Below are 27887 nucleotides of genomic sequence, written 5' to 3'. Positions count from 1 at the left end.
TGTTTCCTGCATTGGCAGATAGGTTCTTTACCACTAGCGCCACCTGGGAACCCCACAGCATAGAGCCATGGTGAGGACTAAATGAGATACTCCAGCATGGTGCCTAGCATATGGAAAGTGCTCAGTAACCAATAGCCATTAGAATTTATCTAAATTTAGCCATTTAGAATCATCAGGCTAATGCTGGCCATTTTTATATATATTATTTATTTTTAATATAAATATTGACTTTTTAAAAAACATTAGATGGATTCTGTGACATTGTCCCCAAATAAGTTTTGTCCATTTTAGTCTTCCAATCTATATACACTTTGGCCTTGAAATCAGCTGAGATGATCCAGAAAATTCCAATTATAATGGTTCTGTTTTTACCACAGTCTGGGAAACAAATTGTTTCCCATCTGATGCCAATGGCTGCTCCAAAGTAGCTCATGCATCACCACTACTTAGCTAACTGACCTTGTAGGTACAGCAGAGTGGGCAGCTGGTAATGTGACGTGATTAAATGCTAGTGTTCTTCATTTCTGAGTAATACAAGGAAATGAAATTCATTTTCAACAGTCCCTTGGACTGAAAAAGACTGAACATTGATTTTTAACTGGCATGTTAGGGTGAGGAGAAGGAGACCTAGCAGGTGGAAGAGAAGTATTGCAGTTTCACTAAATCCTGGAACAAGATGGGAGATTCATTTCCAACATGATGCTATCAGGCCAGCAGTGTGAGGAAGTGCCAATTTGAGAGGTTCAGCCTATGACCAGACAGCATTGTGGGTATGAATGAGGTGGCTCCTGATAAGGGGCTGCCCATTAATTACAAATGGGGGGTTTAATTTCAGAAGCCTGTGATAAACTCCAGCAAGGGCTCCTGCTTAAAGCTGGTAACAATAGGAATCAGAAATTCCAATTAGCAGATTGTGTCCAGTGATGAGGTTAATGGAAATGAATGTATCATTTGGGTCCCTTGAGAACAATAACCTTGCAAAAGTCCTAGCCAGTCCTGGGAGTGGGTAAAGTAGAGCATCAGCTGTTCCTCTGTTGTGTCCTCTGGCAATGGAATTTAGCTGAAAATATAAAGAAGCTGGCTTTTTCTCAGTGTGCACTGCACACTGCAAGTGTTTTGTGTGATGAGCTCTGAGCCGAGTGACTCTGTCTCATGCTCATTAATCCAGAAGTGTCCTAGACTATAACACCAGCTTCTCAACTGGAAGACCTAGGGCAAATCCAGGAGCAAACTCATTAGGGCCTGAAGGTAAAGCCCCAGGGAGATGCAGGCAATGTAACTGCTTTAGTGGCCATGCCCTAAGCCCACATCATTACAAAATTAAAAATTCAGTCCAGTCAGTTCATGTACCAGGTTTCATTAGAAGTACAGTTGTAGATAATATGAACCAAATCTAATTTCTTGGTGTGTTAATGTCCTTCTTCTTTCTCCCCCCACCCCTGCCCTTCTTCACCTTGTTAAAAAATACATGATTTTTAATGGGAAGCTCAAGATCATTCAGTATAATTTTGGAGTTCAAAGCGAAGGCAAAACTTGATAAAAATAAAATTCAATTTTCCACCTGACCTCAATCTGAACACAAAATGGCTGTTAAAGGATAATTTAAAAATAAAAAAGTTAAATCATGATCCTCATACAAATTTAAAGGTAACACAAGTGGACACATGTCTAAGATTTTATTTAACTCATTAATTAGTGAGGAAACCAGGAAGTCAGAAGTCTGCAAACTATGCCCTGCAAGATAAATCCAGCCTGTCACCTGTTTTTATGAGTTAATTTTATGGAGTACAGCTACACCCATTAATTTGCATATTGCCTTTGGTTGCTCTCTTACTACAGTGGCAGAGTTGTAAGGTCCACATACCCTAACATATTTACTATCTGTTTTTTTTACTAGGAAAAGTCACCCCGGATATAAGCCATTGGGAATGCTGAAAGAAATTTATAAACAGATGCAAAGAAATTTGCATATAAATGCACAGGTCAATTGCATTTTGCCAGGCAAAAATTATTTTCATTACAATTTACAGAGTTGTAAAATGAGTCAAAAACAACACAGATAATCCAGAAAATATAGTAGACCTGAGCTATTAGGTCAGTTATATAAACAGAAACTCAAGACTAGGGATCTAGGGAGAAATCTTGTTTTATGAACAGGTAGAGAAGAAGCTGGAAATCAGAAACTATCCAAAAAGGGAAAGTACCCTAGTGCAGAGCCTTAAAGATTGGCAGTTGGAATGGAGGCGGCTGAGGTTGGTTACTTGGGAGCTTCCGACCTTAGGCCTTGGTTGCTCTGGAAACTGGGGCAGGGCTGAAACTTGGGGAAGACCAATGGGTCCAGATGTAAATGAGCCAAGGTGGGCAGAGGTTAACCCCCACACTCTTGGTTTCAACTACTATTATAGGCTGAAAACTGTCACATGTACATTTTCAGCCCTGACCTTTTTCCTTCAACATTCATGCTACAGTTATACAATTCCCTGCAACTCTCCCAATAGGTATTTCATACTCAACATGTCTAAAACTGAACTTTCTTTAAACCTTAAACCTGTTTTTCCACCTGTATTCACTATCTCCAATGGTGACACCACCATTCAATCAGGCACGCAGTGCCGAACCTGACATCCTTGATTTCTGCTCCCTGCAGTATTACCTGACACATCCAATGAATATCTTAAAATCTCTTCTATCTCTGGAATCACTGTCTAGTTTAAGATCTTGCCATCTTTTCACCTGGTCTGTGTATATCTTTTAACTAGTCCTATCTTTCTGAAACTTATCCAGTGATTTGCTGGAGCTGGCTTATACCAGCTGGTAAGAATTGGTTGTGTGCATCTCTTCCCAACTCTATTTTCCAGGATGTCATATTGGTGGCTTGAAATTGGCCACAGCGGGAGTATTTACACCACAAAAATTGGCAAACACTATAAATCAAGATTTTTTAAAGTAGAAAGCTACTTGTTAAACATTTATCAGCACATACACCTCTGCCAATTCCCCACACTTTAGCCAAACTGATCTTTGTAAAACACTTGTTCAACCATGCTACTTTCCTGATTAAAACTCTTCAATGGCTCCCTATGGTCAACAGATCACATTAAGTTCCTTCTCATAGCATATGAGGCCTTTTTCTCTCCCATCCCTCCTTAGTCTCATAACTTCTCTGCTAGCTTAAAGGTCATACACTGGCTCACTCTGGCCTAAATTGCCTCATACATGCATTTTGTTTGGCCTGAACACTATCTTTAACTTTTTTGAGCCAACATTGAAGACTGTAGGAAAAGCTACCTCCAAATCCACATTTCTGACTTCTCTTGAAAAATTACACCAGCCCTTCATTCATGCATATGGGAGCAAGGAACGGAGCAGCAGATGCCCCCTTTGAGAGGGCACGTGCACCACAGCTCACCCATTTCTACCATTCACTCACACAAATTATGCACCTGCACCCTCACTTAGCTCTTAATTCTGTTACCTGTTATCTCTTTGGCCCTTGTTGCAGACCATATTACAAAGTCCTGATTATTATCAGAAACCTCTGATCCTAATTATAGACTCTCTCTACGTGGTTGTCCTGGTGATAATCCATGGTCCCTGCACAGTCTAGAGAGGGACGAGTAGCAGAATGAGAAGATGCAGAGGGGGGAAGAGGAGTAGAAATCTGTAGTCTTTGGATCAGAGGCTCCATCTTAAAGTAACAGCATTGTGAAAATGACAAGTGGGGATTGTCCTAGGTGTTTGTAACCTTAGGGTATTCATATAGAAAGTCATAGACTCATCCATATAGAGCCTATCTACTAACCTTCCTTAGAGTCTTAAAATATCTTCCTTCTTAGTGGAACATAGAAAGAAAAGACCCAAGGACACTAGCTCACATTGATTCCAATTGTGGGAGCCAGGCTTGTAAACAAAAGTCGGCTTCTTAATTTGAGAATAGGACTCTGAGTTTCCTTTTAGCTGAGTGCCTGCTGTATGTCTACTACTGTTCTAGATGCTATGGGAAAAACAAGAGCAGACTAAGATAGCTCTGCCTTTGGAAACCTCACAACCTTATTGAGGAAGCAAGAAACACATATATGAAATAAAGACAAATATAAGCCCACCTCAGAAGAGTGGTATCTTGAATGTAACCTAGTGTCCACAACATCTGGGTGGTCAATGAGGGATGGGATCAAGTTAAGGGGGAGATCTATGGAAGAAGTCAGGGCTTACAATGGCCCTTCACTAGCAGAGAAGTGGGGATCCACACAGGGGATCCCCCCAAGGATATACATACAGAGAGCAACAAATGAGGTGGGTGTGGCAATCTGTGAATGATAAGGCTGACTGGAGGAGAAAAGGCATTCTTGGTAGGAGGACATGGTTGGCCACTGCAGACCAATTTCTTTTGAAAAAATTTACTCTCTGGTGTTTTGTACCCAGAGAGACAAATGGATAATCAGAGGCTCTTTGTTGAGTGCCCAGTCAAAGACAATGGATTCAGATGGCTCTGGAAAGCACATCATACTCTAGGCATATACAGCAACCTTTCAGCTCCATGACACAAATGGGGCTAAGCATTATTCACAAGTACCATTGCGTGTCTTGGACAGGTCTGTCAGCATTGACATAAAGGAGAAGAAGGAACAAGAGTAAGAAAAGAAAGAGCAAGGAAGTGGGTAGAGGGAGTGGATAGGAAGAACATTGTGAGAAGGAATAGACTCGTACCTCCAGTCTAACCCAGGGAATCCTGTGCTGCCAGCCATCTTCCCTCCACCCCCAACCTCCAGCCTTGAGATCATGACAGAGATTAAGAAATTCCCCTGTGCACCAAGGAGGGACAGATTCTGGGTCTGAGTTCCTTTCTTCCCCGGCAGTCTATGATACATGGCTCACTTGTCATCTCGCCCAATTCTAGGCTTTGTGCCGGTTGTTTGTGTTTACGTTCATTACTAGGCCCACTCAGACCTACTTCTTCCTTAGCCTGCAGGCTTATGTTAATTTCTGAGATTATTCTTTCCTGTGTCCAATTTACTTTATGAGCCAGTTGCTCACTTCCTGCTGTCTTGTTGGTAGCTGCTCCCTCTAAATGTTTAACAATGTTTACTTGCTGCTCTATCCAAGCAATTGATGACCAATGTGCAGCCAATTCTCGACTATTCAAAGGCTGATGCAACCACCCCATGAAGGAAACAGATTCCTGGCAAACTTCTCCACCACCTTTCTCCCACTCCCAGGTTTCTGTCCACTGCCCTGTTTGGGAAAGCCTCATCCAAGGTGGGAAGGAGGCAAAGATGATGAAACTTACAACTCATCTTTTTGTCAGTTTGCCAGCAACCATGGGTTTCCAAAATTATTTTTTTAAGAGTCAAAAGAAACTAGCAATTAAAATAGTATCTGTCTATTCTGTGAGAATCTCCATTATCCACATTCTTTTGTTCTCCGCAGTTAAACTGAGTATTTGGAGCTTTGCTTTTTAAAAAAAAATGTATTCAGATCAGTATTTTACAATCTCCTGGAATTTTATCCATGCTTTGCATCCTCAGACCCTCCACCCCTCCATGAAATGTTCTCAGACTATTCCAGTCCTCCTCATGGTCTAGATCCAGATTCTACCACACTGAGACTCTTCTGTTGGGTGTAGCATATCCCAAAAGGCACATTTTCAAGTTGAAAGATTTTTTTTAATTCATTGTACACTCACCCAGAAGTATATGATCATGAATACCCAAAGAACCCCATGCCTTTCACCTATAGCTGCTATTTATACCAGCATCACATCATGGACATACCAATTTTATCAGATGTCTTTTTGCAATTGCTACCATCCCACAGATGGTAAAGAATCTGCCTGCAATGCAGGAGGCCCAGGTTCAATCCCTGGGTTGGGAAGATCCTCTGGAGAAGGGAATGGCGACCCATTCCAGTATTCTTGCCTGAAAAATTCCATGGACAGAGGAGCCTGGAGGGCTACAGTTCATGGGGTAGCAAAGAATCAGACATGACTGAGCGGCTTTCACTTTCATCCCATCCCTCGAGCCTAGACGTCCTCATTTACAGAGTAATTCTTCCTGATAATAACAGATTCTCTCTATTTTGCTGGGATCTACAGGAAGCTGGAGGAACACTGTCTGGCCTTGGTCTTTGATCCACTCAAAGACCAGGGACACAAAGTCAGGGACACAATTTGGGAATGTCTTCTCTTCAGCCCCCAGGGCTTGATTTAGTGGCATAGTCTTTAAGATCACTGGTTGTCATTAACCTTTCAAACAAATATTTCTGCAGTCTCTACTGCTCATTTGGAATGAACACATACTCCTACTTACCAATTTATGTAAGTCTGATCTACCTAACCAAGTTCCAAGAAAAATGTCCTTCACTTCTCTGTGCATGCATGTGTATGCTAAATCACATCAGTCATGTCCAACTGTTTGTGACTCCATGGACACCATAACCCACCAGGCTCCTCTGTCCATGAGATTCTCCAGGCAAGAATGTTGGAGTGGGTTGCCATGCCCTCCTCCAGGGGATCTTCCCAACCCAGGAATTGAACCCACATCTCTTACATCTCCTGCATTGGCAGGTGGCTTCTTTACCACTAGTGCCACCTAAGAAACCCCACTTCTCTGTACCATCTCTCATTGTGCCTCAGACAGAACTGGCATATTTTAAGAGCCAAGCTCTAGGGTCATGTTGTCTGAGGTTGAATCCTGGCTCTACATGTAAAGCTGAATAACCTTAGGTATGTTCTTTAAACTCTGTGTGCCTCAAATTCTTCATTTGGGAAGAATATTTACCTCATAAGGTTGTTGTGGGGATTAAATGAGTAAATATATGCAAAGTATGCCTGTCATGTGTGTGTGTGTTAGTCACTCAGTTGTGTCCAACTCTTTGCAACCCTATGGACTGCAGCCTGCCAGGCTCATCTGTCTGTATAATTCATAGACAAGAATACTGGAGTGGGTTGCCATTCCCTTCCCCAGGGGATCGTCCCAGCTCAGGGGTCAAACCCAGGTCTCCTGCATTACAGGCAGATTCTTTACCATCTGAGCCACCAGGTAAGGATTTCACAACTAGCTATTATAAGAAGAACTGTCCGAAAAACTGGTGACCCAGTTCCTGAATCATTAACATTTGATGGGCTCTATGCTCCAAGCTTTAATCTTACACTTTTATGTGTTTTTTTTTTTTTTCATTTTCATGTACCTAGGTCCCCACTCTTATGATGGACACCCAATTCTCTGAGTTCACACCGGACATTACTCCCATCATGCTGGCTGCCCACACCAACAACTATGAAATCATCAAACTGCTTGTCCAAAAACGGGTCACTATTCCCCGGCCCCACCAGATTCGCTGCAACTGTGTGGAGTGTGTGTCCAGTTCAGAGGTAGACAGCCTGCGCCACTCCCGCTCCCGACTGAACATCTATAAAGCCCTGGCAAGTCCCTCACTCATCGCCTTATCAAGCGAGGACCCCATCCTAACTGCCTTCCGCCTGGGCTGGGAGCTCAAGGAGCTTAGCAAGGTGGAGAATGAGTTCAAGGCTGAGTACGAGGAGCTCTCCCAGCAGTGCAAGCTCTTTGCCAAAGACCTGCTGGACCAGGCTCGGAGCTCCCGGGAACTGGAGATCATCCTCAACCATCGAGATGACCACAGTGAAGAGCTAGACCCTCAAAAGTACCATGACCTAGCCAAACTGAAGGTGGCCATCAAATACCACCAGAAAGAGGTAAGCTGAGCTCTTCTCTGCTTTTGGAGAAGCTTAAGTTCTCCAGAGTTCAGAGTGGCAGAGCAAGAATGAGCATTGTCCTATTGCTTTGCTCTCCACCAAAAAAATGGTTAGACAGGCTTCAAAAACAGTGAGGTCCATATTTATCCAAGGCACATACAACCTCTGAGTATTTTCTTTATGGCCAGATAATCAGGGGAAAATCTGATTCTATGATGGGAAAGCACTCATTCATTCAACAAATAGTTATTCAGCACTATTTTAGGGGTTCAGGATACAGAAAACAAGCACAACCCTACCTTCATAGAACTTACAAGCTAGCAGTAGACAGTACGTAAATGATCATGTTAGTGAATATATACTTACAAACTAACATAAGGGCTCTGAGGAAGAACTTCTGAGAACACACAAAAAGGACCCTACCCTATATACTGGGACCAGGGCAACAGTCATCACAGAGGGCTCACTGTCTGCATGCTGGTAGTTGTTAACAGAACTAAGTCCTTGGCAGCCCTTTGGCAAGAAAACTGAGATCCACATTTGAAAGATGAAGTCACACTCAGAGTGTGTGGTTCTACAAAAGGCTGAGTACCATCTGTGATGGTGTGACTTCCAAACTGTTAGGGTTGACCTCTTTGAGGCAGGTCAGGTCAAGCAGATCACATCAGGAGATGCTTTGCTTTCCAGCTTGGCCACATTCACAGTCAAGCCAGTGCAGATCTTTGCCATCTTATCAAACAATTTGGGGAAGACTTCTAGCAGGCTTCATTTAGCTCTTTAAGGAGGAAGCATGGTAGAAAGAGCAGGGACTTTGTAACCAGAGCCGCTGAGGATGGAGTGGCCTTCAGCTCTATGACCTGAAGAAAGTCTTTCAAATTTCAGGACATTAGTTTTCTCGTAAAATGGAGGTGACAATTGTTCCTCCATTTCACAGGGCTATTGTGAAAATAAATCTACTTTAATGTCCAGTTCTCTCTCTCTTCCAATGGTTCCTGGAGTCAGATTCAACTGGGTTGAACCAAAAAGTGCTTATCTGAAGGGCAGTCAGTAGAGTCATCCCTTCATGCATCCGTGCTTTGAGGCAAATTACATGTGTGCTCACTTGGTCCCTTTCTCTCAGACAAGAAGAAAAGATACTCTCCCTCTGAAATGAGGCAGAGAACCAGGGTGATCTTGAAGGGAATAAGATATGACAAAAGAGCAACATGGAGATTGACAGCTGCACTGGGTGGGATAGTAAATGGATACACCCACCCCTGAGTCTCCTTATCCTGTTTTTGCAACTACTTGCTTTAAGTTATTTCGTTAAGCCTGAAGTGACTCAACCTCACTTTTCTCTTCTGAAAAACAGGATAATAGATTACTTACCTCCCTGGAGAAATATAAAGTTTAAGTAAAATAAAACAGGTAATGTACTCATGCATAGTACAAAATTCAGTATATATTAGGCATTCAATAAATATTATTATTAATTTTCATTGTTACACACTGTGTACCCATGGTATATGATCTGATTCTATGTACTAAAATTGTAGGTAATAGATATAGCAATGGCCATCCTCTCCCTTATCCCTCCCTCTCATTGCCCTACTATTGATATGAAATAGCAGTTGTCTGCTGTAAGGTCTAATTGGCTTTTCTTCACTTTTATATATGTATTTCCATTAATGATGTACATTACGGTTTCAGTGTAGTTTTCACTTTACATAAATTGCTATAATACTTTAAGAAGAAAAACCACAAGTACTTTTGGAGTACGAATTGCTTCCAGATGGCAAAAGGGATAGTGGGAATAGAAGTGTTAAAAACGGATATTGCAGAATATACCTAAAGGTTGCACTCCTTACCTCACTAGATAGCAGATAAACTTCATAATTTTAGGCCCTCATATGCCTGAAAATTAACAAAGCATTTTCAGTTTCATTACAACATTTTATCAATTTTGTATTGGTAGATCATCTCCCAACTATTTTATCACTTGATCCATTCTGCTCATATAATTATCTTCATTTGCCAATTTTAGTTACTTCTCCATTTGGAAACCGTTGTGATGACTTCCTCACTCTTCTGGGGATCTTCTTAGCATATGCCCATGGAATCACCCTTGGGTTCTACATTCACTGTCCTCCAGTCCTTATTAACCTTCTCATCATTTTTTTCCTCATTTTTCCCTTTTTCTTTTCTAAAACTTTGTCCCCTATATCCCTTATTTCATAATTTCCCTTATTACTATTAAATTATTACTGAATACCTCCATGTTTCTATACATTCATATTATATATTTCTCAACTATCCTTATACCAACCTGAATATGACAAAAGGTTACATTTCTTTTCGCTCTCTCAGTTAAGCATCAGAGAACCCAGAATTGTTCACAGGGTCTATTTGTTATGTACATTAAAGTAGAAAGTATCATTTGTTTACTTGTGGTAAAATATTCATAACATGAAATTTACCACTTTAACCAATTTTTAACTTTACAGTTCAGTGACATTAAGTACATTCAGGTTGTTGTGCAATCATGACCATTACAAGTCAGTTTTTGAAGATGGACAAGTTTAGGGGTGTCTACTTTTTCTTTTGATAGTGAGCCCATACAGAGTTTCATATTTTGCAGACCACATTAGTTTTCATTCATAACACTGGCAAAGTAGCATCTTTTAGCTATTAAAATTATGGATATTTAGCAGTAATACAAAGGTAATCCAAAAAGCACTGTATTTTTGCAAAGATAAACAATTTTAGGTCTGGTGATACTCGCCCATCATTGTGAATCAAATCAGTGAGAACTTTGGAATTTGATAGACTGAACTATATCAGTCAGAACATGTCAAACCGCAATTCAAGGTTTGCGGCAAATAAAGCAAGGATAGTGAGTGACTCTCAACTTCAATGTCAATGATATCATGAAAAATATACCCTCATAGAGTCATATAAACTCAAATATGGCCCAAAATTTAGTCCCATGGCCAGAGACTTCAGAATTTAGAATTTATATATTTGGCTCCACATTTTCAAAGGTAAGTTATCTTAACAATGGTCATAGATAAGTTTTACTTTGGTTTCTTTTCAAACTAAGTTACAAAAGCAGGGTAAGCTTGAGAATTCAGATATATTTTAAGGTTTGCACTCTAAAGACACTGCTTCCAGAATGTAAAACATGATTTATACTCAGCAAAATCTAGAAACCTCTTCTGAGTTATGATTTCCACTAAACAACTCCATAATCCTTCCCAATCTGTGAAATAAAGTTTTTTTTTTCTTAATCTGCAGTTCCATTGAGCCTCAAGTGAGTATAGTCTCTAATTGTTTTCTATTCAAATCCAATGTCTATTTTAAGACTGTATACTCTCACCTTGAACAAATCAGCAATGACTTTATTTTTGGGGTGCTTTTATAATTTCAAGTTTAGTGTGTTTCATAAGGAATACAGACCTGGTGAGCTACTGAGGTTCTAATAATTCAGGTGTCAGTGAGCACTTCATTCTTAAAAGCTTTTGATCTAAGGAAGAAGACTGATAAATTGGTTCAATAAATATCCATAATCTAGTCATTACAACAGTGAAACATACAGTGCTTAAGGCCACAAGCATAAAAAAGGTCATGGTCTTGATAATTTATCACATTATACACTACACTTGATCACCAATTTTCATCATACAAATTCTCCTTATGCAGAATGCGATGGACATAAATAAACGAATATAAACTTTACCCTTCTATTATATCTATAGCAAATGAAAATTCAGCTTTTTTAGGTTGTATGAAATTCCTCAAATTCCTTGGAGGCATATAGTTTATATATGCTTACTCATCAAGAAGAAAAATATATTCATATCTTAAGTGAGTCACCCTTCAGGGTCTGATGGAACACATTCACTTTGAGAGTTGCATGTTGCAAGTCCCGAAACAAATTCACATTTTTTTAAAGACCAGTTTTTCGAGATGACCTTGAGGCTCTGAAGAAGGCTAGACAAGAATTATCTCCCAGGACCAGAATTATTCAAAGGAGAGACAACCTCTAAATGGGAATGGGACAACTGAGCTAAAAGAGAAATTTTGTCTTCTTTTTCATACTTGATTCCATGCTTGATTCCAGTTGGACCATGGTGAGTCTATCTTTAAGAACAGGTAGGTTACTTCTCAGTCTCTATATTCAAGAGTAGGAAAAAGCAGATCTACCACTTCTCCACTTTGTAGTGTCATGCCTGCTGACACCTTGTTCAGTCTTCTTTCAAAGCATGCTGTGGTTCCAAGAGGGCAGAAATTCCAAGTATTAATGGAAATTTTCTCAACATGTGGAGGTATTATAAGGGAAAAAGTACCCAAAGATAAGCCTGCTTACATCAAAAGTTTCAAACAGAAAATATGTTTCTATGTCTCTTAAACCTGGAGCCAAAAAAGCTTTATTTAAAAAAAATGATTTTTTTCTCTATAAAATGAGGTGTAACACAACTGATTTTCCAAAACTGGAAATTAGGAGTTGCCAACAGTAAAAATTGAGAAGATAATGGTTTCAAGAAAGGCCAGTTTCCCCAAGTTTAACTAAGAATAAAACTATTTTAAAATGATTAGTATTACCAGAATTTATCATCTAGAGACATGTGTATTCATGTGTTTTAAACAACACATTTTGTCAATGGCATCTTTGATTAAAGGAATCTGAAACACTGAAGTTGTGTTTCCTGTGACTGCCTGGTCTACTTTATATGAATACTTGTGTTAAACTAAACAATACCTCTGGAGATGCTTTCAGCATTTTACTAGGGTCATTAAGATGGAACTGTGACAAGGGGTAGAGAGTTCAATGGTTTTCCTTACCTTGCTAAAATGCAGTTTCATTCTTCAGGGGTATAAATGGAGATCACCTTCAAAAACTATTACCCTGAAGAGATTTGACCCTTGAGACCGACAGTTGTATATCTGTCAATACAAATAACTCCCAAGTAATGTCAGGAACTAGAGGTTATTTTTTCTTTTTGGACAATTTTGTTGATTGGTTGGTTAATTGGTTTGTGAGCTAAGGGTTATATTGTTAGGAGAAAAACAAGTTTTAAATGTGATCTGGAGGAAGGTGCTTTGCTGTGCTTAGTCACTCAGTTGTGTCCGACTCTTTGTGACCCCATGGACTGTAGCCCGCCAGGCTCCTCTGTCCATGAGGATTCTCCAGGCAAGAATACTGGAGTGGGTTGCCATGCCCTCCTCCAGGGCACCTGGAGGGATAGGAGCCTTGAGAAAATAAGAAGTATACCCTAGAGAAAATGGCTAAATATCTCTAGTGTATTAAGATATGATTGTCCATACAAGAATAGTCAGCTTTGATGTAAAAAATGAATCTAGTTGGATAGTAGTGGGTTAATAATGCACAGAGTTACATAACTCCCTTGGGAACAAAATCTTAGCCTTAAATGGAATATAATTCACTATTTCTTGAAAGGCTGCTTTTTCATTGTTGTTTTTTCCCTCATTACTATTCCTAGCAGCACTGAGTAGACTCCCAAGAAGAATTTAATTTGGTGAAGAAAAAGCTCAAAAAACTGAAACAAAAACTTATTCTAACTATAACAGTATATTTACTGACATCCAGTGAAATGAGACAGAGAAGGCAAAGGCAACCCACTTCAGTACTCTTGCCTGGAAAATCCCATGGACGGAGGAGCCTGGTAGGCTGCAGTCCATGGGGTCGCTAAGAGTCGGGCACGACTGAGCGACTTCACTTTCACTTTTCACTTTCATGCATTGGAGAATGAAATGGCAACCCACTCCACTGTTCTTGCCTGGAGAATCCCAGGGACAGGGGAGCCTGGTGGGCTGCCATCTATGGGGTCGCACAGAGTCGGACATGGCTGAAGTGACTTAGCAGCAGCAGCAGCAGTGAAATGAGAAAGCTCTAATCTCTTTGAAAATGAATGTAAAACTACTGGATAATCTTTACATGTCACATAGACTTTTAGGTATTTTCATATAGACATTTTGTAACTCTTCCTAAAAAGTCCTGATTTCATATACTCTTTCCCATTGTCAGATATATCAACCAAAACTTTGAAAAATGTATCATTTTATGTGTTCCTTATCATTGAAGGTAGGCAGAAAAGTTATTACAACTATCATTTCACAAACAAGAAAGGACTATATTTCAGAGATTTGTTGAGGACTATCTGACAAAGCCACCATAAACAGCTGCATTCATACTAAGCTGCTTCAGTCGTGTCCAACTCTGCAACACTATGAACTGTACCGCACCAGGCTCCTCTGTCCATGGGATTCTCCAGGCAAAAATACTGGAGCAGGTTGCCATTTCCTTCTCCAGGGGATCTTCCCAACCCAGGGATTGAACCCGTATCTCTCGTGTCTCCTGCATTTGCATACAGGTTCTTTACTACTAGCACCACCTGGGAAGCCCAAAGAGCTGCATAACTGTTGACAACTTGTTACTTATTCTCTCTCCCGAAAATATCTTCCCTACTAGTTCTTATTCTTAAGTATGTTCTTACTTCTTACTCTTATTTCTTATCACTATTAACTTTAATTCTAATTCTGCCCCATAAGAGCAAACATACTTAATACAACAATCCGTTGCTTGGAGCAGGGTTGAAAAAAAAGTGAGTCTCTCAGTTGTGTCCAATTCTTTGTGACCCCATGGAGCCTGCCAGGTTCCTCTGTTCATGGAATTCTCCAAACTAGAATACTGGAGTGGGTAGCCGTTGCCTCCCTCCAAGGGAACATAGGGATTCAACTCAGGTTTCTCGTATTGCATGCGGATTCTTTACCATCTTGAGCCACCAGGGAAGCCCACATCTTAACACATATAATCACACAACCAAAGCAAACATTGCAGTATATTTTTATCTAATCTTGAGGTGCCATTGTGGTATAATCTTTCCAGGTGACCCATGTAGCCAGGAGGCTAGACAGTTCCACATATTACAAGGTTGTAGCAGCTTCTTGTTTGATACTTAAGGACCATGTTTGACTATTGTTTTATAGGCTGGTTCAAGCTTTATCTTGTTTCAATGTCTGGAGTAGTCTCACAGATTTCACTTGATGTATTTTGATGACTTGCCTGAGTAAGTATGCTTGATTGTGTTCTTTCATTACAACTAACAATTTTAACAGGCTCACACTAATCTGCTGTGGAATCATCATAAAGGTCATATTCCAAAGTTCTACTTGGAAGAATAGCTACCCTTCAGTATCGATCATACTTGAGGAGCACCAGGTCTTTCCATTTATAGTTAAATTGCTCACCAAAAAAAGTTCATAGCAGATTGATGGTCTCTCCTTGGATATGTTTCCTGATCTTGTGCAAGTATTCATGCCTTAAGATTTACTGTGACACAAAATTATAGCCCAATTTTCTAAAGTCGAAATTTCTAGTGGAGAGTGTATCTCTTCCCTGACTGTTTCTAAGTCTTTGATTAAAGCATAGATTCTATCTTTTAGCTTCTATTCAGTTCCTCTCTTATTCTTCTTCTTGGTTGCTACATATATAGATTTCCTTATTTAACTCTAATCACTAATTTTTCCTTATAAAACTGCTCTTATTGGAATGGTGGGGATAAATGGCTACTTCTTGCTTTCCCACTGTTCTATTTAGGTTAATGTGGCAGAGTTCCATTGCACTGCATCTGTTATTTACCATGTTGGACTCAGTGTATAGAGTCACCTACTCCGGGCAAGTAAGGCTCAGTTTGTCCAGTTATTGCAACAGAATAGCCCCTCAATCTGCTGTCTGGTATGGTTTGTAATTATCCACAGTAACTGCTTGTAATATAACTTTTATTTCTCCTCTTTGTGTCTTTTATCACCCCTCTAAGTCTCCTGGATCCTTATTTACTCTATCAATCTTTCCACATAGCAGTCTACTGTGAAACTTTCTCATACTGTTATATTTCATTAGCTCCCTAATTCTTCTAATTTTCAAAATAGTCTCTAAAAAAATACAACAAGCTTGTGGATATTAAAAAAAAAACAGAAGTAGACTCACAAATATAGAATGGTTACCAGTGGAGAGACAGGGGAAGGGAGGGGCAAGATGGGGCAGAGGAGTAATATGTACTAACTATTAGGAATAAGATAAGCTACAAGCATATATTGTACAACACGAGGAATATAGCCAGTATTTTATAATAATTATAAGATGAAGTGTGTGTGTGTGTGTGTGTGTTCAGTCACTCAGTCATGTCCAACTCTTTACAACCCCATGAATTGTAGCCTGCCAGGCTCCTTTGTCCATGGAATTTCCCAGGCAAGAATACTGGAGCAGGTTGCCCTTTCTTACTCCAGAGGATCTTCCTGATCCAGGGATCAAACCCAGGTCTCCTGCACTGGCAGGCAGATTTTTTACCATGGCACTACCTAGGATACCCTAAATGGAGCATAACTTTTAAAAATTGGGAATCACTATATTGTATACCTATAGGTGTACATTTTGTTTCAGTTTATTATTGCTCCCATTTCTCAGTAAAGGTTTCCATGTCAAAGTTGCAGCAGTTTCCCTTATAATAAGCCTATCAGCTATTCATTATAAATGCAGTTATATCCAAGAAAGTACACTTTTATCCGCTTCTACTTATGGACCATCATCTCTAAACCTATGCCTCAAGTGTCTGACTTTTCCATAGGTGAACACTCCTCGTTAGGGCTTTAACCAGCCCTTCTAGTACTAGTACTTCTCTCTTGTTATTTGGTGTAACTTGACATTTCCATTTGAGGAACAGTGTTGCAGAGTAGTTGTGATGTGGGTCAGCATTTGAGGGAACAGTCAGTACTGCATTGGAACTTCCTGGCCTCAGCTTTTTCAAAGGTGTCTTCCTGGCAAGAGTTATCTGTAAACCTTTCTGAAGTTTTATTCTCTCTTAGATAGCTATTTTCTCAGACTTTTTTTCTCCCAGGCCGGTATAGCATCCTTTAGCTAACACATTCTGTCTGAATGGCCTAGTAAGCAGTTATATTTTTTCAAGTAAAAGTGCCACAATACTGGGATTCCCTGATAGCTCAGTTAGTAAAGAATCCGCCTGCAATGCAGGAGACCCTGGCTCCATCCCTGGGTCGGGAAGATCCGCTGGAGAAGGGATAGGCTACCCACTCCAGTATTCTTGGGCTTCCCTTGTGGCTCAGCTGGTAAAGAATCTGCCTGCAATGCAGATGAACTGTGTTCGATCCCCGAGTTGGGAAGATCCCCTGAAGAAGGGAACAGCTACCCACTCCAATATTCTGACCTGGAGAATTCCATGGACTGGGGTCGCAAAGAGTCGGACACAACTGAGTGACTTTCACTCATTCATTGTCTTGTTAGTGTGAATACATTCACTGTAATGCCACCCTAGGGAATATTCCCCTTTTAGTTTCCATTCATTGTAGAAACTGGGTCCCAAGATGTGAGAGAGTTCATCAGGTCTTCACTCTATTGTTACATAAGGGGATTCTTTTCTTTGCTGTTGTTTGCTCCTATTATCAGGAACCCAAGCAAGAGAACAAGTAAAGACAGAGCCACATGCTAAAGTCAGAGCTTTTTACACAAATACAGAGAGAAAAGAGACCACCCTCTGCCGGAAGTAAATAAAATATTAACTTGTGCTATAAAAGATTAGTAATGAAACTGCAGAACTAGGAGAAAAACTTTTATTGATAACATTCAGAAAACTCTGAATATATTTAAAACAGATAAATGAACAGTTCTCACATGTTGGTGGGGGTACATGAGGTCTTAGCCATTTCTTAACTCGTTGTTAACACTACTGAGTTGTTGTTCATATAATTCACCCATTTCTAACATAACTTGATCTACATCAAAGAGTAGGTCTTCATCTTCTCTTGGTGTCAGTATTAATTCTAAGTCTGGGAGATGAGCAAGGTCTGGTAGTGGAGCTTCCTCAGAAAAAAAAGCATCTTCTTCTGCTTCATCATTTTGCTCCATACAAGGAACCTGTTCTTGTGAGATCAACTGTAAAAGCTCTTCAGCTATTCGTATTAACTGGGCTACACAGTCAATAAGTCCACCAATAAGTACAGGGGCTGACGCAGACTCCATGCCTCTACGCTTTCTTCAGTAAGTAAAATATTACTAAAAGCTATAGTAAATGGGTTCTTGGTGACAGTGGATCCTGTGGGGCTGGCAGTGGTTGGTTTGGTTGAGCAATGAAGCTGTTGATATGATTACAATGATGATCAATGAGGCCTGTGGTCCTACAGTACTTTCTGATAAAGTTGGTGAACCTCCCGCAAGATTTACGTATGGTACTCTTGTCTGTATCAGTAGTGAACTGCTATTATAATGACCATCAGACAGATTGTCACAGCCAAGAGAAAACAGCAAAGCAGATCTAATCATAGAAAAGAGAAATATAAAGTTAGTATCCTTGAGTTTTTATCCATCATACAGGTTCTGGCTATAGGATAAGGTTGAAAGGGTGCCGCTAGCTATTGTTCCTCCTTTTTGGATGGCCTTACGAGGCTCTACTACTCATAGTCCCCTTTATACTTTTCATGGTTGTTAGTGCTTCTTATGGGATATGAGAACAAAGTGAGCACAGGCAGTCTATCTTTCTTGAACATCTCTATTGAGGAAGATACATATACTAAGTCTTTTAATTAATTATGTTTTTCTTAGTACTTTTTCTCTTATTGCCATTTATATCTGGTGCTGCTAAATTCTGTGTTTTTAATAATCCATTCATTAAAGTTTTTGATTGCCCCTGTAGTCTGGGGAATTTATGGCAAATTGAAGTCCCACATTCTCTTTTTCCAAATTTTATATAACTTCTGTTATAAGATTTGTTCTTTGGTCATTTCCTATCACTGCCACTATTCCATATCTAGCTGTTATTTCTCCCAAATTTATCTAAAGCCATGGTCATACTATTCTCATCTGTATGTCTTATATACTCTACAAACCCTATTCCTAAGTTTATACTTCTTCAAGGTAATATTCTTTGTTTAGAAATCTAGAGAACAGCCCAATATAATCTACCTATCACATTTGTCCGACTCTTTGCGACCCCATGGACTGTAGTCTGCCAGGCTCTTCTGTCCATGGAATACTCCAGGCCAGAATACTGGAGTGGGGAGCTATTCCTTTCTCCAGGGGATCTTCCCAACCCATGGACCAAACCCAAGTCTCCTGCACTGCAGGCAGATTCTCTACCATCTGAGCCACCAGGGAAGCCCTTACCAACCTCTGCTCCCCTTAAAAATGAGTTTGTTGAGAATGCAACAAACTTTTGTTTTGTTGAGAATGCAACAAACAAATTTAGTAATTTGACATAGCTCATATTGCTTATGCGTTTGTTTGATTCATAGGTTTTGTTTTTTACACTCTCTCCTCTGCCTACTTAGAATGTTCATGTCCACATGCCCTGAGGTTTCACATGCCCAATCTGCAACCTTAAATTGAACTGACAAGGGGCCTGATTTGAGATTTGGAGTTCCCAAGACTGTAGAATCTGTATTAGTTTTTTTCTTGGGGGGGGGGGCAGTCAGATTGTCTCCTCTCTTATTCTAAGTAGATTATTCTGTCTTTCCATTCTGATGAGCTGGCACATGCCCTACATGAATTGATAAATTCCTTTCATTGACTTATTTTCATATCTCCTTTCACCAGATTGTTTTTCCTGCAGTAGGACAGTCTGTAATTTTCTATTAGAATATATATCTCTGGTCCACAGCTGATCAGTATAGCTATGTACTTTTGGCCAGTTGTTTTCTTGGGCATATATACATATTAAATTTCTAGCTACCAGTCCTGCAAATTGGTATGGTTTCCTCTCTTCAGCCTCAGTCAAGTTTTTTTCTAGTGGAGAATATTAGGAAGCAGCCATCCATGTCACTCTTTTAGGATACTGCATAATCTGTCTTTGCCCTGTTTCCAGCAGTTCTGACCACAGTGGAGCCCAGCAAGCCTCAGACTTTACCCCAGCTACTTGAACTCCTAAAGCCTTCCTTTATTGAAGTAAAGCAAGTCATCAGCCAGATGGTCTGTGAAGTTCACATGGAGCTTGCTGGTTTCCACAGTGCATGGTTTGACCTACTCAATTACATAGTATCTTCACCTAGCATAAGTCCTGTCAGAACCACACATTTTTTTAATCCAAAATCCTGACAGTAGCCATAGGGTTTTCCCTGGTGATGAGGGTCTTCACTGTGATACCCAGAAGACACGATTTTGGTTGGAGGCAACTTTCCATCTGAAGTAGGGGAGAATGGGTATTAGACACATGGCAGTTTAACCCACAAGAAATCTCTGCTTTGTGAAAGGAAATAATGGGAAAAATCATAAAAGTAATTTGGTATAAGTGTAGAGCATGAATCAGGTCATGAGAAGAAAGATACAGAAATAAAGTGTATTAAATACTACTAGAGAGCCCCATCACCTTTTTCAAAGGAAGCAATAACCTACTATGGTGCCCAGAGCCCAAGGGCACAAGAGGGCGACAGGAACGTACTCACACAAAACCTATTTAATGCCTGGCTTCCCTTTCACCCAGTTTCTTTTCTCAGCTTCTTTACCTCCCCCTAGGACTCTTTTTAAATTAATGCTCTTAGCCAACATACCTCATTTAATCACCTATGTGTTTCATTCTATTTCATTCTCTCTGTATTGCCATCTTTCACTATTCTTTCACATCTTTTCTTCCATCTATCTTGAAACTGGTCAAAATTTAGAAACAAATTATAGTCAATTTATCAAATAGGTATCCTGTTTATAGAGTTTTTTATGACACAATCTAAGTGTAAAAAGCAGAGAGGTAGAACATTTCATATGTTGCTATTTTATAAAGACAAATGAAAAGTGGAAGTGTTAGTCACTCAGTCATGTCCAACTCTGTGACCCCATGGGCTGTCACCCACCAGGCTCCTCTATCTATGGGATTCTCCAGGCAAGAATACTGCAGTGGGTTGCCCTGCCCTCCTCCAGGGGATCTTCTCAAACCAGGGATTGAACCTACGTCACTTATGTCTCCTGCATTGGCAGGCAGGTTCTTTACCACTAGTGCCACCTGGGAAGCCCCCTCCAGAAGAATACTGGAGTGGGTTGCCATTTCCTTCTCCAGGGGATCTTTCCAACCCAGGGATTGAATACAGCTCTCCCACATTGCAGGCAGACTCTACCAACTAAGCCACCAGGGAAGCCCTTTTATAAACTATCTGGGATTCTCCAGGCCAGAATACTGGAGTGGGTAGCCGTTCCCTTCTCCAGGGGATCTTCCCAACCCAGGGATCAAACCCAGGTCTCCCACATTGTAGGCTGATTCTTTACCAATTGAGCCACCAGGGAAGCCCAAGAATACTGGAGTGGGTAGCCTATCCCTTCTCCAGTGGATCTTCCTGACCCAGGAATCGAACTGGGGTCTGCATTGCAGGCAGATTCTTTACCAGCTGAGCTACCAGGGAAGCCCAAAGACAAATGAAGTTACCTATTATTTATGTAACCCTTGATTTATTTTTTCTGTCTCATGGTTACCTTTGATGGGAAAAAATTTCCCAACCTAGCCTTAATCCTGTTGACCACTATGTTAGCTAATCCACAATTTCTATATTCAAAGCATCTTGGAACCTAGAAGCTGGGGATGTGGGGAGGGAGGGCAGGGAGGGTGTTGAGAAACTGCCAAATACTGCAGTGCTAAGAATAGTAACAGCATAGCATCAGCTTATTCCAGTTATGATCATTTCTAAAGCAACCCCTGATCCTAAGGTGTTTGCCTAACAGTGTATTTTGGGTAGTTTGCACCTAGTCCCAACTCATCGTAAGGACCATCTTATTAGCTGTTACTTCTGCCTAGCATCCCATTCCCTTAGAAAAAAATGGTTTCTTGTCATTCTGGTCGCAGCTTAAATATCATCTCTAATTTCTGACCCTCCAACCTGAAAAAGCCTCTTAACCATCCCTTACTCATTATGCATACAGCACATTTTTATATTCTAGCACCTATAATCACTTCAAATTTTTTTGTTTATTCATTTGTTTTTCTGTCTCTCACCCCTTCCCACATTTAGACTAAAATGGAGTTTCATGAAATTAGGAAGCTTGACTCTTCTGTTTTCTGCAAAATAGAAAGCGTGACTGCCACATAGGTAACCACTAAGTGTTGTTAAAGAAAGGCAAGGAAGAAGGGAGGGAGGGACAACTTTTAACTCTTTCATTCAGTAGATATTATCAAGTTTCAAATATGTATGAATAGCAGGGGTACAAAGATAAACCAATTCATCAAAACACATGGTTAATAAATGAGCAAGCAATGCACAGACTGAAAATATTCACAAAACATATATCTGACAAAGAACTTGTAACCATGACATATAAAGAGCTTCAACAATTCAAAAAAATAAAAAGACATGTATGACAAAAACCACTACAATATTGTAAAGTAATTAGCCTCCAACTAATAAAAATAAATGAAAAAAAAAGAAAAAGACAATTTTTAAAATGGGCAAAAGAGTTTAACAAACATTTCACAAAGGAAGAAAAATAGACAGCTAATAAGCACAAGAAAATATATTCCATATCTTAGTCATCAGGGAAATGCAAATTAACATCACAATGAAATACCACAACACACTCACTAGACTAGCTACAATCAAAGACTGATAACACCAAATGTTGACGGAGATGTAGAGCAACTGGAATTCTCACCCACTGCTTGTGGGAATGTGAAAGGATACAACCCCTTTGAAAACCTCTTGCAGTTTCTTATAAAACTAGGCAAGCATGTATCCAATCCCAGCAACTCCATTCTGAGGTATTTATCCAAGAGAAATGAAAGTTCACAAAAAGACTTTTTAAAAGAATGGTTATAGCCAGCTTTATGCATGGTAACCAAAAATAGCGGAAAGAACCCAGATGTCAATCAAAAGGAGAATGGATCAACTGTGGTTTATTCATACAACGTTATACTAATCAGCAATAAAAGGAAAGCCACTGCTGCTAGGGATAAAAATATGGATGGATATCAAAAACATCATACTTTATGAAAGAAGCCAGACCCAAAAGAATATATATTGTATGATTCTATTCATATGTAATTCTAGAAAATGCAAAACGGTCTATGGTGGAAAAATAAAAATAGCAATTGCATCTGGGGAGTGGAAACTGACTGGAAGAAGCAAAAGAGAACTTTTTGAGGTGATGGGTTATATAACATTATGCATTTTTCAAAACTCACTGAATGGTACTCTTAATATCTGTACATGTCACTATATGTAAATTTTACTTGCCCCCAAAAAGTAATCAAGCATAATCCCCAATCTCAAAAACTATATATCAGATGAGATGGCATGCCCATAAATATTCTAATAAATGTTCACATTTATTAAAGACCTATTACACTTCAGGTACTTTTTTTTTTCTATTAGTACATTTAATCCTCTCAATAACTCTGTGAAGTTACACATGGAAAAACTGAGGAACAGAGAAATCAAGTAACTTTCCCACAGTCACATGGTAAGTAAAGATACTGAATTGGAAGTCAGCCCAGGTCTGATTCCTAAAGTCTCATGCCAGAGAGTACAAATTCAGGTGCCTACAGGAGGAAAATACACCTTATTCTGACACCTTATCGATGTCAGATCCAGCAATGACATCTCATTCTAAGCAAGAATAGAACTCAGAGAGGATGTTAATATCATTTCCCATCCCTGAAAACTGGCTGAATTCCAAGTTGACTGTGAGTTCTAAGGCAGAAGGATGGAGAGAGCCACATCAGTCCACAGCAATCCCCATTATCTGTGACAGGAATGCTGTGTCCATTTTATTAATACCTGCCCTTCCACTGACCTACTGAATTGGCCCACTCATAAACTACTCACCGGCGATTCAGTCAAGATGGGTGAGAGGGTCAAGGTTATGCCAACCAAATGTTCACTGGACTTTCACGTTCAAGTGGGATGTGAACGCTCTCGCCACAACTAAAAACAATGACAAAACAACAAAAGATAAACTGCAAAATTAGTAAGTTTTTTTAAATACCTGCAATCTATAGAAACAAGGACAAGATGAACTAAAATTTCAGAGGTAAAGAGTCGTTCCTAAGTGAGCGATAATCACCGACTTTTTTTCTTCACTGAGACATTTGCTAATTCCGTGTACAAGTCAAAGATGAGGCTTGGCACTGAGGCAGAGGGATTCTACTGAGGAAAATGAGAAATCTGCATAAATTTGGAGGCTAACATACTGGATTGGAAATTTGAGAAGCCTGAAATGCTGGGCTAATCTTCCTTACCTGAGTTAGCCGAGTTTGGTGGCTATTGCGCGCGGAAGTAAAACCTCCCAAGTCTCGCGGTACTTCAGTGGCAAATTATCGCGAGAAGGGAGGAGCCTCCCACAGATAACTCTGCTGGTCTCTGCCTCAAATGTTACGTAGATTTTGAAGTTGCGAGGGCATGGGGAGGCTCACTTGAGTTAATAAGCTCAAAACCATCCCCAGAAGGCACAAAGTGATTCTAAAATGTATAAGGATATATATAAAGGGCTTGAAGTGAAGTCGCTCAGTCATGACCGACTCTTTGCGACCCCATCAGCTGTAGTCTACCAAGCTTCTCCATCCATGGGATTTTCCAGGCAAAGAGTACCGGAGTGGATTGCCATTTCCTTCTCCAGGGGATCTTCCCGACCCAGGGATCGAACCCAGCCCTCCCACATTGCAGGCAGAAGCTTTACTCTCTGAGCAACCAGGGAAGCCATAAAGGGCTTAGTATAGCCAAAACATCTTAAAGCAGAACAAAATTGGAGGACATATACTATCAGATACTAAAGTTAGCTAGCTATGCAGCTCCAGTTATTTGACAGCATGGTACTAATATAAGAACAAACAAATCAGTGTAACATGACTATTACCTCACATTGGACATATGACTACTAACAATAATTTGAAACGGACTATAGACCTAATTGGGACTTCCCTGGTGGCTCAGACGGTAAAGTGTCTGCCTACAATGTGAGAGACCCGGGTTCGATCCCTGGGTCAGGAAGATCCTCTGGAGAAGGAAATGGCAACCCACTCCAGTACTCTTGCCTGGAAAATCCTGTGGATGGAGGAGCCTGGTAGTCTACAATACATGGGGTCGCAAAGAGTCGGACACGACTGATCGACTAAGCTTTCAATCTTTCATAGACCTAAATGTGAAAGGTAAATCTTCTAGATCAAGCCATTGACAAATATCTTCATGATCTTCAGTAAAGATTTCTTACTCTACACAAAAAGCATTAACTAGGAAAGAAGATTGATCAATGGTTTTCATTAAAATTAAGACTTCCCAGTGGTGCTAGTGGTAAAGAACCCGCCTGCCAACGCAGGAGACATAAGAGACATGGGTTCGATCCCTGGGTCGGGAAGATCCCCTGGGGAAGAAAATGGCAACCCACTCCATTATTCTTGCCTGGAGAATCCTATGGGCAGAGGAGCCTGGCAGGTTACAGTCCAGTCCGTGGGGTCGCAAAGAGTCAGACGCAATTGAAGTGACTTAGCACGCACAAGAACTTCCATTTATCAAAGTGAAAGTGAAAGTCGATCAGTCGTGTCCGACTCTTTGTGACCCGTTTATCAAAAGACACTTTAAGAGGGTGAAAAGGCTAACCACAGACTGGGAGAGAATATTCACAAAACATATATTTAACAAGGGACTTGTATCAAGTATATACATTTATTTTAAACTTCTTCAAATCAATAGTAAAAAAAAAAAAAATGACAATGCAATTTTTAAAAATGTTAAAAATGGAACAAAGAATTGAATGGCACTTCACAGATGAGAACTTTTAAATGGCCTTCAAGCATATTAATAGATTTTCATCATTATTGGATATTCGGAAAATGCAAATTAAACTGACAGCCAAGACACACAAATCCCCACCAGAATAGCTAAAATTGAAAAGCAACAACAACAACAACAACAACAAAAACTGACAATACCAAGCATTGAGAAGAACATGGAGCAACTAGAACTCTCATACATTGTTGGTGAAAATGTTAACTTGTACAACTTCCTTGGAACTGTTGGGCAGTATCTATTAAAACTAAACATGCCTCTCTTGAACAACCTTGTCATTCTACTCCTAAATATATAAAATAAAAGATTACTACTGTCCACAAAAATGCACGAACAAGAAAGTTGAAAGAAGTCAGATGCCTTAAAGTACATACTGTATAATTCTATTTACATGAACTTTAAGAACAGGCAAATGAATCTGTAGAACAAAAGTGAATGTAGTGGTTACCTCTGAGTGGGGGTGGGCTTTTGACTGAGAAGAAATATGGGGAAGCCTTCTGCAATGCTGGAAATGTTCTGTTGATAAAAGCATTCAGCTGTACAAAATAATTGATGCACTTCACCTTATATATGCTATATTTTACAAAATTGTTATTTTAAATTTAGGGTTTCCTTCCTGTAAAGACAGCAAGACAGTAATGAGAGTCTTGCCAGGATTCGGAGAGCCAGTCATCATAGCCAATAGAAATGGAATGAAGGGGCTCCCCAAGTGGCTCAGTGGCGAAGAATCTGACTGCCAATGCAGGGGACACAGGTTTAACTGGGAAGATCCCACATACCATGGAGCAACTAGGCCTGAGTGCCACAAGTATTGAGCCTGGGTTCTAGAGCCTGGGAACCACAACTACTGAGACCACGTGCTGCAACTATATCCATACACACTAGAGCCTGCACTCCACAACAAGAGAAGCCACCACAATGAGAAACCAGCACACTGCAACTAGAGATTAGCCCCTGCTCACCACAATTAGAGAAAAGCCTCCATAGCAATGAAGACCCAGTACAGCCCAAAATAATGAATAAATAAATAAATAAGAAATGGAATGAAGTCTGAAGGTACAGAGAAGAATCCTTGGCCTACTTCATGGCAGGGCTAAGTAAAGCAAGAGACCTGTATAGCTGGATGGAATTGCAAATTGACAGAAGATGAAATAACCCATATCTTACAAAAAGTTCAGAAAGACAGCTGGGACAGGCCATGATGTCCATCTGATAATGAGAATCTTTAACCCCATAGATTTTATTAATCTCATTCTTGTGATATTTTTGTCAGCATAACTAATCAAAAGCCACCATTTTTCTTTTAGCTGATAGTCCTACCCTGCTGTTTTGTGACGCTCACAGCTGGCAAACTGGCAGTAAGCATCTAACAGTAGGATGGAAAAGGAGCATAGGCATCCAAGTCCTCTGGATCTGTGTTTATAGTCGTTAAATTTTTCTGCATCAGACAAGGTCAATTAGTTCACATCCAACAGGAACAGAGGCAGTTATGTGGGAGAGATTAAAACATGCCTTTATAGGGACTTCCCTGGCAGTCCAGTGGTTTGAACTCCATGCTTCCAATTCAGGGGATGCAGGTTCAATCCCTGGTCGGTGAGCTAAGATCCTGGATGCCATGTGGCTCAGCCTCCTCAAAAATGTTCCTTTTGGGAGTATAGGTGCCAGTTTCCTATTTACAAACAGTAAATGTTCTAATAATGCTCCCTTTTCTACTGCTGCAGTGCCAGCAGTAGAATTTGGATACATGCATTTAACATAGTTTTTTAAATAACACCCCCATACACTACCTCTAGAGCTTCCATGATAGCTCAGTTGGTAAAGAATCTGCCTGCAATGCAGGAGATCCTGGTTCAATTCCTGGGTTGGGAAGATCCACTGGAGAAGTGATAGGCTACACTCTCCAGTATTCTTGGGCTTCCCTGGTGGCTCAGCTGGTAAAGATCTGCCTGCAATGTGGGAGACCTGGGTTTGATCCCTGGGTTGGGAAGAGCCCCTGGAGAAGGGAAAGGCTACCCACTCCAGTATTCTGACCTGAAGAATTTCATGGATTGTATAGTCCATGGGGTTGCAAAGAGTTGGACACGACTCAGCGACTTTCACTTTCACACTACTTGTCATTGCCCTCCCCACCCCTGAGGAAACATCAAGACATCCTCATTCCCAAAGGGCAAATTTTAAAATTTTGACATAGCAGGAGCTCTCTGAGGGGCTACAATGAAGAAAGCAATAGGATCTGCCCTTCAAACTTTTTTTTAAGAAAAAATAAAGCTACAAACCTTTACATTAAAAAAAAAAAACAAACCTGTGTGCAATAAGGCATTTGCCTGTTATAGGATCTGACATTTAAAATCCCCATGAACCATCTTTAATTTATCAAGAAAGAAAGGAAAGAATTGTGTCGCTGAAAAGCTAAACA

At 40.2% G+C, this 27887-nt stretch overlaps 2 protein-coding genes across 2 annotated transcripts in view; one reads left to right on the top strand and one right to left on the bottom strand.

Annotated features, from left to right (window-relative positions):
- TRPC5 (transient receptor potential cation channel subfamily C member 5) overlaps positions 1-27887 on the top strand; it is a 174203-nt gene that overhangs the window by 33986 nt on the left and 112330 nt on the right. The window contains exon 2 of the mRNA XM_043896226.1: positions 7190-7711. Coding sequence (XP_043752161.1) covers positions 7190-7711 — 522 coding nt within the window. The remainder of the gene's footprint in view (positions 1-7189; positions 7712-27887) is intronic.
- On the bottom strand, positions 17421-23972 carry TRPC5OS (TRPC5 opposite strand). The gene is made up of 3 exons (XM_043896227.1): positions 23929-23972; positions 23516-23614; positions 17421-18036 (listed from the first exon to the last, which is right to left on the bottom strand). Exon 3 carries the CDS (start codon positions 17742-17744, stop codon positions 17421-17423), a length of 324 nt encoding a protein of 107 aa, XP_043752162.1. The 5' UTR covers positions 17745-18036; positions 23516-23614; positions 23929-23972.

This window comes from Cervus elaphus, chromosome X, assembly GCF_910594005.1.
Source record: "Cervus elaphus chromosome X, mCerEla1.1, whole genome shotgun sequence".
Classification (NCBI taxonomy): Eukaryota; Metazoa; Chordata; class Mammalia; order Artiodactyla; family Cervidae; genus Cervus; species Cervus elaphus.
Note: the sequence above shows the minus strand (reverse complement) of the source record. Positions and strands in the feature narration are given on the sequence as shown.

Coding starts and splice junctions, on each gene's coding strand:
- TRPC5OS (XM_043896227.1), bottom strand. CDS start 17,744: ATGGAGTCTGCGTCAGCCCCTGTACTTATTGGTGGACTTATTGACTGT.